This window comes from Corythoichthys intestinalis, chromosome 12 (genome assembly GCF_030265065.1).
Source record: "Corythoichthys intestinalis isolate RoL2023-P3 chromosome 12, ASM3026506v1, whole genome shotgun sequence".
NCBI classification, from domain to species: Eukaryota; Metazoa; Chordata; class Actinopteri; order Syngnathiformes; family Syngnathidae; genus Corythoichthys; species Corythoichthys intestinalis.
The window spans coordinates 19,859,215-19,873,547 of record NC_080406.1 but is presented as its reverse complement, the minus strand read 5'-3'; the positions used below and the strand labels follow the sequence as shown (position 1 = coordinate 19,873,547).

Below are 14,333 nucleotides of genomic sequence, written 5' to 3'. Positions count from 1 at the left end.
TTTTGGAGTTTTGTGTAAAATGATAATGATTTATTATTATTATTTTTTTTTCATTCTCTTTTGTGTTTTTTAAATCGCCAGCAAAATAAATGAAAATATTACAACTAAAACATTTGTAATTGCAATTTTCTGGGAGAAACTGAGCATTATCTGACAGAATTGCAGGGATGCCAATATTTTTGGCCAGCACTGTATGTAACGCTGCTTCAGAAGTTTCCACTTGCTTGGTGGAAATACCATAGATTTTTCTTATTTTCACTCATTTCCTTTTCAATTTGTTTTGCAACAGTCCGCGTGTCAATTGTTGTCACGTTTTTCTCTAGTATGATGCAGAGAAAAGTTTCGTCCTCCTGTTCTAGCCACACGTACCGAGCCATGTTTAGTATATCTTAATAGCAAAGCGGCAGTAAAAAACTAATGAAAGTGTAAAATCGTTCTTACGACGTTTGTGTTTTTGTTTATGTTATGTATAATAACGTTAGAAACATTGCAAAATCACCAAGTTTTCCCATCGCCATTCAAAATTACAGCCTCAAACAGTTCACCCGCCGACCTAGTGTCCCATTACAATACCAAACTCCACTCTTGAACCACCATGCTCCTATAAAACCCTGTTCCGTTTCCTTCAACCACTCCTCCTGTAACCTCCTTTGTAATAACACCCCCCTCCGTCCCCTTCGCTCTTCTTCTACCCTCCACTTTTCAGCCCCTCGTGCCTGTCTCATCACCTTTGGTTCCAGAGCGTTTAGTCACTCTGCCCCCAGCTCTGGAATTCCCTACCCTGACCTTCGCTCTCTCACATTTCAAATTAAGACTCAAAACACATCTGTTCAATCTTTCTTACCCCACTTGATCCTCAGCTCTGTTTTGTCTTGACTTAATTTTCTGGTACTTGCTTTCAATCCTTGTTTTTAATTTTAATCTATCTCTTGTACAGTGTCCTTGAGTGTTTTTAAAGGCACTTTGAAATAAAATGTATTATTATTATTAGGCCTGAACGATATTGGAAAAAAACTATTTTGGGGGGGGTTGCGATATATTGCGATATTATACTGAGATATTAAAACTACAAGACTTTTCACCAGATAACTTGAATAGCTCTGTATAGGATAGACCTGAACGATATTAGAAAAAGTTAACATTACGATTTATATTGCCAATGCTCCACACTTACTTTTTGCGTTGTTCGAACTTATAAATAAGTTCTATTTTTAATTGTTTCAGTGTCCCAAAAACGTATTTATACGTCTTTTACGTTTTTTCACATGAGACATCTCTAGGTTCTGATACAACTTCGCACCAAAGCACAATGCTGAGAATGCATTTTAAAGCAATAAAACTGGCCACTGGAGGGCAGTAGCGCATTTAGTAAGACCCGCAACCCGATTCAACGGAACGAACGGCCGGGGCGCCGGCGGAAGACAAGAGAATGGATGACCAGGAGGACATTCAGGACGCCAGGCGCGGGAAGTCCGAGCAGGACGACCGGGAGGACGTCCGGGACGCCAGGTGGCGAATGACCAAGTGCGACGACCAGGAGGACGTCCAGGATGACAGGCGGCGGACGACCAAGCAGAACAACCTGGAGGACGCCTGGGATGCCAGGCGCTGGACGACCGAGCAGAACGACCGGGACAACCAGTGCAGCGGACGATTCTGTTGAGTCCGTGCTGCTCGCCGAGCAGAGCCCGCGCCACCGTGCTCGGCCGCTCGTATTCCCCGCGACCCTCCAGTGTTCCGCGACTCAGCCGGAAACGCGCACGGCCAAACCAGTCCCACCCCAGGAACACAACTGCCCCACTTAAGTTCCCTGGGCGAACTCCGCCATGAGGCAGTGGTCACCACAAAAGAAAGACTAAAAAAAAAAAAAACATCTTGATGAGACGGGTGGCGATGAGGGAAAAGTTCACCCCGGCTGTCGCGGCCACAACAGCGTCATCTCTCAGTTCAATAGTTCAGTTATGTGTAAATAAATAAATTGTTACTTTGCTATCAAAAGCTCTATTTGTCTTGTTGTTTATGTTATTTTGTAGAAGGAAAACATTATTCAGATGTTTGGGTTGTCACAAAAGCAAAAAATAGCTGCGTTAAAGTAAAAGTTATGTTTGAAATGTATGCTTTAACAAAAAGCTCAATTTCTCTGTTTTTTCATCAGAAATTGGAAAATTGCTCAAACTAAGCTATTTTCTAATGCTGATTTCTAAAGAATGGAAAAAGATATGAACTAACTTTTTTTTCCTGCTGAAAGATGAGAGTCTAATCTTTCTTTTGGTGGGTTTCCATGTCATTATTGACCGTCAAATTGGTCCAACGCGTAATACAGTTTTCACTATCAATCGTATGGTAAAAAGTGTCTCTTCTTGACAAACCACTGAGCACTGCGACTGCCATCACTAGTGAAAAATCCAACATCCATTCAAGCTCTCTAGATTTAGTTTCTCTGGCTTTGCGTGCTGTAGTTGGATCTGTGTTGCACAGTTTGTCAAGAACAGATCCCATTTCAAGAACCTTGCTCTGAAAAGCGCAGACTGCACTATGTCTTAAAGCGTCGCAAATTGCACGCCATCAATTTACTGACATGACTTTCATCACATAATACAGTGGTATGAAAAAGTATCTGAACCTCTTGGAATTTCTTACATTTTTGCATAAAATCACCATCAAATGTGATCTGATCTTTGTCAAAATCACACAGATGAAAAAACAGTGGCTGCTTTAACTAAAACCACCCAAACATTTATAGGTTTTAATATTTTAATGAGGATAGTATGCAAACAATGCCAGAAGGGGGAAAATAAGTGAATGAACCATCACATTTAATATTTTGTGGCTCCCCATGTGGCTGCAGTAACTTCAACCAGACGCTTCCTGTAGCTGCGGATCAGTCTGGCACATCGATCAGGACTAATCTTGGCCCATTCTTCTCTACAAAACTGCTGTAGTTCAGTCAGATTCCTGGGATGTCTGGCATGAATCGATGTCTTTAGGTAATGCCACAGCATCTCAATGGGGTTCAAGTCTGAACTTTGACATGGCCACTCCAGAACGTGTATTTTTTTTCTTCTGAAACCATTCTGAAGTTGATTAGTTCTGTGTTTTGGATCATTGTCTTGTTGCAGCATCCATCCTCTTTTTAGTTTCAACTGTCTGACAGATAGCCTCAGGTTTTCCTGCAAAACATCCTGATAAACTTTTGAATTCATTCTTTCATTAATGATTACAAGTTGTCCAGACCCTGAGGCAGCAAAACAGCCCCAAATCATGATGCTCCCTCCACCATGCTTCACAGTGGGGATTAGCTGTCGATGTTGGTGAGCTGTCCCATTTTTCCTCCACACATGACGTAGTGTGTTACTCCCAAACAATATAACTTTGGTTTCATCAATCTACAAAATATTTTGCCACAACTTCTGTGGAGTGTCCAAGTGCCTTTTTGCGCACATTAAGCGAGTAACAATGTGTTTTTTTTAGACAGCAGTGGCTTCCTCCGTAGAGTCCTCCTATGAGCAGCATTCTAGACCATAGTTTTACATATAGTTGATGTGTGCACAGAGATATTGGACTGTGCCAATGATTTCTTTAGCAGACACTCTAGGGTTCTTTTTTACCTCTCTAAGTATTCTGCGCTGAACTTTTGCCTTACGTTTTGGTGGACGGCCACTCCTTGGGAGAGAAGCAACAGTGCCAAACTCTCTCAATTTGTAGATAACTTCTCTGACTGTCGATTGATGAATATCCAGATTTTTAGAGATTATTTTGTATCCTTTCCCAGCTTGATACAAATCAACAATTTTTGATGGCAGGTCTTGAGACAGTTCTTTTGACCAAGCCATGATGCAAATCAGACAATGCTTCTCATCAAGACATTTCTTACCAGGTGTGTGTTTTATAGTGGGCAGGGCATCTTTAAACCACCCATCAGTGATTGGGCACCAGTGTTGTTAATAACGGCGTTACAATATAACGGCGTTACTAACGGCGTTATTTTTTTCAGTAATGAGTAATCTAATTAATTACTTTTCTCATCTTGGCAACGCCGTTACCGTTACTGAGGCGGGAAAGGCATGCGTTACTATGCGTTACTAAGTTGGTTGAATAAAAAAAGAGTCTGAGAGAAACGGACTCACGGGGATGAGAGCAGAACAGGAGTGGGGAAGACGCCGTTGCAACCGCGATGCTAGATGGCTCCAATAATACCTGACTGCAGCCATAGCCGACAAACTACGCCCACATGACACGGAAGATATCATATTATAGAACTAGATGCAATTGTCAGACACTGCTGCATTGCCAACATGTTTTAAGGACTACATGCGTTTGTAAACAGCCGCCATCTTAAAGCAGTAGACCTCTCAGGAAGGCCCGGATGTAGAGATCCTTCCTAGCGAACCTAAGTATTTTTTTTTAATCTAAAATGCTCCTAAATCGGCAAAATCTTAACTTAAATCTATCTTTAAATGATGAAACAGTTTTAAAACTTACACATGTTTAAAGTAGACAGAAGGGAACTAATGCAATAACGGGAGACATTTTAACAACTTTAACGATTGATTCACAACTTTAAATGACTTCCACACATAGCAAAGGTTACTAGCTAGTTATCGCAATACCCTTGTGTCTAGTTAAGTGGAGGGTAAAGAATTGGGCTTGGGCCAATTGTCCCCCAAACCCTTTAAGCTTCACATTGTGTGACCTGTTTTTCTTTTTTTTTTTTTGGAAAAAAAAATATATATATATATCACTAGTTACTTTGCCAAGTAACTAATTACGCTTACATTCAGGTAACTGAGTTACTAACGCAATTACTTTTTGGGAGAAGTAATTTGTAACTGTAATTAATTACTTTTTTAAAGTAAAATTAACAACACTGCATGGCACTAAATGCGTTAGTAGACAGCCGCCATCTTAAAGCAGTAGACTTTTTAGGACGGCTCTGTTGTAGAGAACCTTCCTAGCGAACCTAAGTAACTTTTTATCTAAAATACTTCTAAATCGGCAAAATCTTGACTTGAATCTATCTTTAAATGATGAAACAGTTTTAAAACTTTCATATGTCGAAAGTAGAGAGAAGGGAACAAATGCAATAATGGGAGCAATTTTAACAACTTTTAACAGTTGATTCAGGGTAAAGGGTAAATTAGGGTAAAGAATTGGGCTCGGGCCAATTGTACCAAAAACCTTCACAAAAAACTTCACATAGTGTGGCCAATGTTTTTTTTTTTTTTTTTTTTTTTTTGAGGGGGAAAAAAAAAAGTAATTATCACCAATTACTTTGCCAAGTAACTAATTACTCTTACATTCAGGTAATTGAGTTACTAACTCAATTACTTTTTGGGAGAAGTAATTTGTAACTATAATTAATTACTTTTTTTCAGTAAGATTAACAACACTGTTGGGCACACACCTGACTTAAAATGTTGGTAAAAATTGGTTTTAATTGCCCTCTAAGTTTCCTTAGGCAGAGGGTTCACTTCCTTATTTTCCAACTTCTGTCATTGTTTGCATGCTATCCTCATTAAAATATGTAAACCATTAAATCTTTGGGTGATTTTAGTTAAAGCAGACTCTTTATTTTAATCTGTGTGATCTTGACAACGATCTGACCACATTTGATGGTGATTTTATGTAGAAATGTGAGAAATTCCAAAAGGTTCAGATACTTTTTCATACCACTGTAGTTGATTAACAAAAGTACATTAGTCTTTACCTTTGTTTTTCCCAGCTGCCATTCTGTCTTTGTGCGGTCATGACTTGAAAGAAGCTCTACACAACTGTCCTTCTCGTGTTCCATCTGGATTTTGTTCTTCAGGATTGTCTTGTATCTGGGGTTACAAGAAGACTCATGGTTTCATATAGTACGGGCACAAACAACAATGGACAACGTTGGACATCATTTGTTTCCTGACTCACTTTGGATAAGTAGCTTACCTGTTATAGAAATCCTTAAAAGAGCGACGAACTGGGAATCCAGCTTTGCGGATCTTAACAGTTTCCAGCATTCCGGAGTACTTCAGTTGGTTCAGGACAACATCTGGATCAAACTGGTTGGCTTTCTATGGAGATCAATAGAAAATTTAGCAGAGGTGGGACTAATTCACTCTCGTATCTATGAGTATTTTCCTCATTCAAGTGCTGGTTAAGCTCAACTCTCAGACAATTTGGGTATGGCCTAGATTAGTCGGCAGTTAATCTACATGTTTTAGGCCATCCATCAATTTGTCCATATTAAATACTGTTTGTGCTTGTTATTGTTGCTGGTGAGTGGAAGTCTATCCCAGCTGGCTTTAGGCGTACACTTTTGGCGTACGCCCTGAACAAGTCACCACCTCATTGCAGTTGTATTACGTACCGTGGGGCAAATAAGTATTTAGTCAACCACCAATTGTGCAAGTTCTCCTACTTGAAAAGATTAGAGAGGCCTGTAATTGTCAACATGGGTAAACCTCAACCATAAGAGACAGAATGTGGAAAAAAAACAGAAAATAACATTGTTAGATTTTTAAAGAATTTGTTTCCGAATTAGAGTGGAAAATAAGTATTTGGTCACCAACAAAGAAGCAAGATTTCTGGCTGTCAAAGAGGTCTAACTTCTTCTAACGAGGTCTAATGAGGCTCCACTCGTTACCTGTTTTAACTCATTATCGGTATAAAAGACACCTGTCCACAAAGCTTGTGAAGTTGCAAAAAACGTTTGGCCTCCGTTATTGCCAACAAAGGGTACATAACAAAGTATTGAGATGAACTTTTGGTATTGACCAAATACTTATTTTCCACCATGATTTGCAAATATAATTCTTTAAAAAAATCAAACAATGTGATTTTCTGTTTTTTTTTTTTTTCCACATTCTGTCTTTCATGGTTGAGGTTTACCCATGTTGACAATTACAGGCCTCTCTAATATTTTCAAGTGGGAGAACTTGCACAATTAGTGGTTGACTAAATACTTATTTGCTCCACTGGATCAATCCATCCATTTCCGATAGCACTTATCCACGTTACAGTTGCGTCTGTACTGGAGTTTCATCCACATGACATTGGGTGAGAGGCAGCCAATTGTAGTTGTTACATGGCCACTACAATTTTAACAGCTAATTCATTTAATCCCTCAATAAATTCCTTGACTGGTGAATTGTTCCCCAGTTGGTGTCTATCAGCATATGGTTGTCCGCTTTAGACCGCCACACGAAGGCCCATTGTCACCCAGAGAGCACGCAGTGTCAGATAAGACCTCAAAAAGAGCCAAGGCATTCCGCAAAGGTGTCAATCTAATTACATACAAATGTTTCTATGCAGGGAAGCGAGGCCCTTTCATGCTCATAATTGAACGCACACATCCACGCACTCAGGTCAGGTCAGCTCCTCCTCTGAGCTCTGAACTCTGCTCTTTCGCTGGGGATTTAGGCCCACTCAAAGAGACATTGGCATGGCACAAAGCCGGGCCTCCCAGCGACTTTTCTCCCAGTGACGGAGGATGAATTTAAATCATGCGTGTGTGTCGGGATGCATGTAAGCATATCAGAAGATGGTAATCCTGCAAATCTGTGAGATAAACAGAGGCATGTCTTGTTTCCATCCACAGGCCAGGTGAGCGCGAGCCAATGACAGCAAAAATGTTTCCACGCTCATTAGTTATATAAATAAAGCTCCATATATACTGTAAATATTGTATACCAGCATGCTGAACAACTGGTCGCACATCTGCCTCACAGTCCTGAGTTTAAATCTGTACTAACGAGACTTTTGTTGGGGTACTCTGGCTTCCTCCAACATTCCAAAATTATGAATTAAGACATTAAATTGTCGATATGTGTGAAAGTGGCCGAAGGTGACCTAAGTGAACCGATCAAGGGCGTAGGTTTGGTCTCAATATTGGTAGGGACGATACACTAACCATAACAAAAAATATATTTGCTTTTGTCCCCAAAAGCAAATTCACACAGCAATGGCGCTGCTGCCATGCAAGGCGCTGCTAACCCATTGAGGACAAATTATGGTTCAGTGCCTTGCCCAAGGACACTTCGACAGCGGGCAATTGTAGCCTGGAATTGAACCGCTGACCCTTTGGTCCCAGAACAACTCGAGCTACCAACTGCGCCACTGCCGCCCAGAGTTATGCTAACTCTGATGCAGGTCGGACTTTCAGTAGCAAAATTGTGTTGTGTTCCCCACCTCCACGACATTGATGTTTTTTTTTACATTACTTACAGTGGCTGCTGTTGGTGTAAAAAATTCTAATATCCGTCGTCTTCGAAGGAGGCGGAGGAGGTGGCATGTTAAATTTCTGTCGGGGCTGTGAATGCGTGTGTGTGTGTGTGTGGGTTGGGGGTCAATCAAGTCATCAGCAATCAAATGTGCGCTTGAGGGGTAAACATTCAGCAAGTGAAAAGGGGTCAATGTATGTCTGAACATAATGAAAGTACTTTAATTCACTGAATAATGGTAGGGTCAATTCTATCCTTACAGCATATGGGAAGACAATCTAAATGATCTATATAACTATAATAATGCATGATATAATGCAAATAAGGTTGCTTAAAAGTTGATAGGGACAATTTCAGCATCCTGAAAAATTGCTAGTGTTATGTCCCTACCATCCCTTTTCAAACCTGCGCCCCTGGAACCGATAATTTGAAAGGCGGCGAATACTTTTTCACGCCACTGTACTTTATCAGTATATAAAATGTCCATTTGGAGACCATGTGGAATGTAAAACATATTCCATTGCATCAGTGTTGTTTTCGTCAACGATGACGATAATGAAAATATTTCGTCAACAAACAATTTTTTCATGAGGATGACGTCACGATGACGCGCTGAAAATGTGTCTTGGGAGGGTAAAACATTACAAGACGGATGCCAGTTGTCGTCTGACGACATCAGAACGAGATGAAAATATGCCATAGTTTCTGTCATAAATTCACAATGTGTGATATTTTCTTATTGTATGTGTAGCATTAAAAAGCTGGACCAACAAATCACGCACCTGACATAAAGAAAAAAAACAACAACAACTTTGCGGCATCTGTGGAGCAAGCAGCCAGGATCAAATGGCATTTCAAAATTCCAAAAAGACAGTTGCAATTACTGTCTTTTTTTCCAAAAGAAGGAAGATAGTTTAAAACGAGTCAAAAAAGCAACAACCGGCGATGAGGGCAGCTGCAGCGATAATGCTAACGGGCAGGACCGGTTGCAGCAGGAGGCTAGCGCCGCAGCAGATAGCCAGGTTCATGGACAGCCAGCCAAGCCGGGGCAGGAGGCTGCTACGGTGGCAGCAGCTGGTCAGGTTCAGCGCCACCCGGAGTGGGGGCACATTACAGCACCAGCAGTCAGTCAGGTGGACCACCAACAGCTGGAGCAACATGCCAGTACCCTTATGGGAAATTCGGGTTTGGGCTGCATATTTTGTAAGGCAGTGGGAACTTTGGGGCCAGAGAAGACGGGGGGATGAAACTCTCAAAAGAATGGGTTTGTGTTATTTGTAATCTCTGATTTATTATTATTTATTTATTTATTTATTTATTTTTATATTTTACAAGTGAGACCTGTTGAGAAACTATTTGCGGACTGTGTACTGTAAGTCCCACCTGTGGTTATGTGGGCAATTGGTAGTGCTGTGCAGAGTATAGCCTAAATACAGTGGGGCAAATAAGTATTTAGTCAATCACTAATAGTGCAAGTTCTCCCACTTGAAAATATTAGCGAGGCCTGTAATTGTCAACATGGGTAAACCTCAACCATGAGAGACAGAATGTGGAAAAAAAACAAAACAGAAAATCACATTGTTTGATTTTTAAAGAATTTATTTGCAAATCATGGTGGAAAATAAGTAGTTGGTCAATACCAATAGTTCATCTCAATACTTTTTTTATGTACCCTTTGTTGGCAATAATGGAGGCCAGACGTTTTCTGTAACTTCACAAGCTTTTCATACATTGTTGCTGGTATTTTGGCCCATTCCTCTATGCAGATCTCCTCTCAAGCAGTGGTGTTTTGGGGCTGTCGTTAGGCAACATGGACTTTCCAATCCCTCCACAGATTTTCTATGGGGTTGAGATCTGGAGACTGGCGAGGCCACTCCAGGACCTTAAAATGCTTCTTACGAAGTCAATCCTTTTTTGCCCTGGCTGTGTTTTGGGATCATTGTCATGCTGAAAGACCCAGCCACGTCTCATCTTCAATGCCCTTGCTGATGGAAGGAGATTTTCACTCAAAATCTCTCGATACATGGCCCCATTCATTCTTTCGTTTACACAGATCAGTCGTCATGGCCCCTTTGCAGAAAATCAGACCCAAAGCATGATGTTTCCACCCCCATGCTTCACAGTGGGTATAGTGGAATTCAGTATTCTTTCTCCTCCACACACGAGAACCTGTGTTTCTACCAAAAAGTTCTATTTTGGTTTCAATTGACCATAACACATTCTCCCAGTCCTCTTCTGGATCATCCAAATACTCTCTAGCGAACTGCAGACGGGCCTGGACGTGTACTTTCTTCAGCAGGGGGACACGTCTCGCGGTGCAGGATTTGAGTCCCTGGTGGCGCATTGTATTACTGATAGTAGCCTTTGTTACTGTGGTCCCAGCTCTCTGTAGGTCATTCATTAGGTCCCCCCGTGTGATTCTGGGATTTTTGCTCACCGTTCTTGTTATCATTTTGACGCCACGGGGTGAGGAGGGAGTTGAAAGTCCGTGTTGCCCAACGACAGCCCCAAAACATCACTGCTCTAGAGGAGATCTGCATGGAGGAATGGGCCAAAATACCAGCAACAGTGTGTGAAAAGCTTGTGAAGAGTTACAGAAAATGTTTGGCCTCCGTTATTGCCAACAAAGGGTACATAACAAAGTATTGCGATGAACTTTTGGTATTGACCAAATACTTATTTTCCACCATGATTTGCAAATAAATTCCATATTGACAATTACATGCCTCTCTAATATTTTCAAGTGGGAAATCTTGCACAATTAGTGGTTGACTAAATACTTATTTGCCACACTGTAATTGTTAATTGTTTTCATAACATTTATACCATGGATATTTATCTGAAATTGAGGCATGTAAGTCCCACAGCATAGCAAGTGGGCATTTGCGTGTTGTTTTCAGCACCATTTTCTGCGTATGTTCCGGGACCTGTGCCAGTCTCCTCATCCCTGCACTGTCATATGTACTTTGCGTTTCGGCACCTTATGATTTACAAATAAAGCACTGCCTCAAAGCGCTTTACAGTGTATCCTCATCAACCTATTGGTGACACAGCACCAGGAGCAACGTGGGGTTCAGTATCTTGCTCAAAGATACCTAGGCGAGGTCATCAGGGGGGAGAGTTGAACCCCGCAGCCATCCCCTTTTATTCATGGACTAAGACTTTAGTCTATAGAAGAAAACATTTTGAGAATTGTCGACTAAAACTAGACAAAGAATAACACATTTTGGACTAAGACTAATAAATATTTTCGTCCGAAAGACTGAGACAAAGATTAAAATGGCTGCAAAAAACAACACTGCATTGCATGGTATAATGCTACATTCGCCTGACTTCAGCGCAGGCAGCGGGTGATCAATTCCCACTCAGTCCCGGTGTGATTGTGAGTGCGAATTGTTGACATTGTTCTCATTTGTGTGAGCCCTACGACTGACTGGCGACCACTTCAGGGAGTAGTTCGCCTTTCGTCCGAAGTGAGCTGGGGATTGGCTCGAGAACTCTGACAAGATGAATGGATGGAGAGATCTATTGCACAGTCCATTTTTTTTTTTTTTTATGTAAATGTATGATAGTGTGAGGGAGTGGAAAGTACATAGCTGATAAAAGAAGACAATCCCCAAGCTCCCTCTCCCACGCAATAAAGACATTTGCTGGATCCAATCAGACAACTGAATCACCCATTTTATAGCCATGTGGTCAAGAGGAAGGGGAGAAACGGAGGATGAATAAATAAACCGCTTGCTGGCTCTGCTGCCGCTGTGGTTTCATTTTGGCATTCCACTGATGCAGCCAGATCAGCCAAGCACCGCTGCAGCTGGAGCGACCTCTGACCCCCTGTAAAAGGGCTGGAGTGGTTGGAATGTGCTGGTACGTAGCCCAGGAGTACAAAGGGAGTCTTTGCATCGAGCCGGAGGGGAACGGCGCCCATTTATTAGTATTGAAAATATCCACCCATAAAGCAAATAACCTGGATGTTTTTGTATTAAATACAACATTTTTATGACTTAGTGGTCAGGCGTACTGCCGCAAAGTAAAATGACTTGCGTTGCTCTGAGTAATGACAACAATGAACAGGACTCTTAACTGATCAGGCAAGATGGAATGAGCATGACTTACCTTAGCCATGTTAGGCTTGATGCAGCGCACAAAAAAGGGGTTGGAGGCACTTAGTGTTGCCATTAGGGAATGAAGAGATTCCTGAAAAACGGAAGGTTTTCCTTTAGTCCAAGTCAACTTTCACCAATCCTTTTTTTTAATGGGATGCATCTTATATTCTGTAGCTAAGAGACAGCAGCATTTTAAGATGTTTAAAGTGCCTGTGACACGAAAAAGCATGTTTATTTCATAATACACGCGATATTACCCGGTAATTTTTTTTTTTACAGCGACATCATATGACCAAATGAACCACCATGCAGCTTTGAACCAATTGGCTGCAAAACTTCATTGCTTCAAGAAGGTTCATTTGGCCATCACTGCTCCCTTGGGGAGACAGTCAACCTCTGCTGCCAAATGCTGTCAACATTGTTGTCGTCCAACATGCCTTTGCAGCGCGACTGATGTAAATAACAATCAAAATTCATGTTCTTTGCTAATTATTTCCTCAGTTACTGTTCTAGTTGTTTCATTAATCGCTAGTTCTGGTATTTGGTAACACTTTATTTGACAGTGGCACCATAAGACCAACATGATTAAGACATGACACTTGCATGTGCTTTAATGAATACTTATGATGGATGTCATTTTGTGTCATCTGGGAAATTATCTCACTTTTGAATGGATGTAAACGATCTGAGCTGGACATGAATGGCGTTAGTGACATAATTTGACAGATGGCACTTAATGACATCTGTCATAAGCATTCAGTAATGCCCATGATAGTGTCATGTTAACACTATGACGGTCTTATGACAATCTTATGACACCACTGTCAAATAAAACGTTACCTATGAGCCCCAAAAAATCATCAAATAAGCCGCACTGGACAGGATTCAGGATTCAAAATGAGGGGAAAAAGTAGCGGCTTATAGTGCGAAAATTACGGTATGTTGTAAAGTCACAGTAACTGCTTAACAGGGAGCTTTCATCATTAACCCATTTCTAGTTTTCAGGAAGGAAATGGCGCTATCCTCCTGAGAAACTCAAGATTTTTACAACTTTTCTTTTTGTTAGCTTAAAACAACAACAACAAAAATATCAAATTATCTGCCAGCATTTTGATGTAAAGTAACCAAGTTTAGGTGAGCTGACAGTTTAATTTTGATATATTTAGTGCTTTTATGCAAATATTAGCTTAAATGTCTGTAATATATTGAATATTATCTTACGCCGCTGTAATATTCTGTGTAGCTTGAATATTAAAAACTGCAGTCAAATGTAAGAAAATAAAATACAGTTCGATTAGTTTTTATTGCAATTCTCAGGCTAAAACATAACATAGCACCTAAATTTTATGTCCACATTTGTGGACGTCAGGTCTCAATTACCATCAACGCCAGTAGGTGAAACCTATGGAAGGTATGTAGTCGGTTCCGCATGTTTGTCTGTATGTTTTTGTTCCCGATAACTCAAGAACGAATAACGGCATTGCTGAATTATGAAGCTTTGACATGTCTGTAATATGAAGCAGAAAGGGTAATTAAACTTGAGGGTAATGAGGTCAAAGGCCACAGAGGTCAGAAAAGGAATTTTTGCAAAAACAGATTAGCCTATTTAAGTCAAATTTGTAGGGTATCTGATATGATGAGAAGTGGAACAGAAATGCTATATAGTTAAGGCCTCCAGTAAAACTCAAAGATTTACTTATTTTCATTTTATAGTACTTAACTCATTGCTTGCCATTGAAAACAATAGACGACCATGCTAATCTTACAGTGCTAATGATGGCGCTGCATTTTGACTGGGAGGGCTGTCCGCGATCATTTGGATGGTACGGCTAGCACCATCGATGACACCAATGAGTTAAATGAGTGCCTATGAAGGGTTGAAGAATAATTGCAAATTGATTGAAGTTAAAAGTTAAATTCAGCTTATGTTATAAACAAGAGACAAGGGCCAATAATTGTCTGGCTGTTAAGCAACTTTTTTTGCACTCCACTGGGTTTGGGTTTGGCCCTTGTCAGATCCAAGTGG

At 40.7% G+C, this 14,333-nt stretch overlaps 1 protein-coding gene across 2 annotated transcripts in view; it reads right to left on the bottom strand.

Moving 5' to 3' along the window:
• The window catches only part of LOC130926754 (unconventional myosin-X-like), a 154,246-nt gene that overhangs the window by 64,648 nt on the left and 75,265 nt on the right, over positions 1-14,333 (bottom strand). For both annotated transcript variants that reach the window (XM_057851915.1, XM_057851914.1), the window contains 3 exons: positions 12,318-12,398; positions 5,929-6,053; positions 5,708-5,822 (listed from right to left, as the gene is read on the bottom strand). In XM_057851915.1, coding sequence (XP_057707898.1) covers positions 5,708-5,822; positions 5,929-6,053; positions 12,318-12,398 — 321 coding nt within the window. The remainder of the gene's footprint in view (positions 1-5,707; positions 5,823-5,928; positions 6,054-12,317; positions 12,399-14,333) is intronic.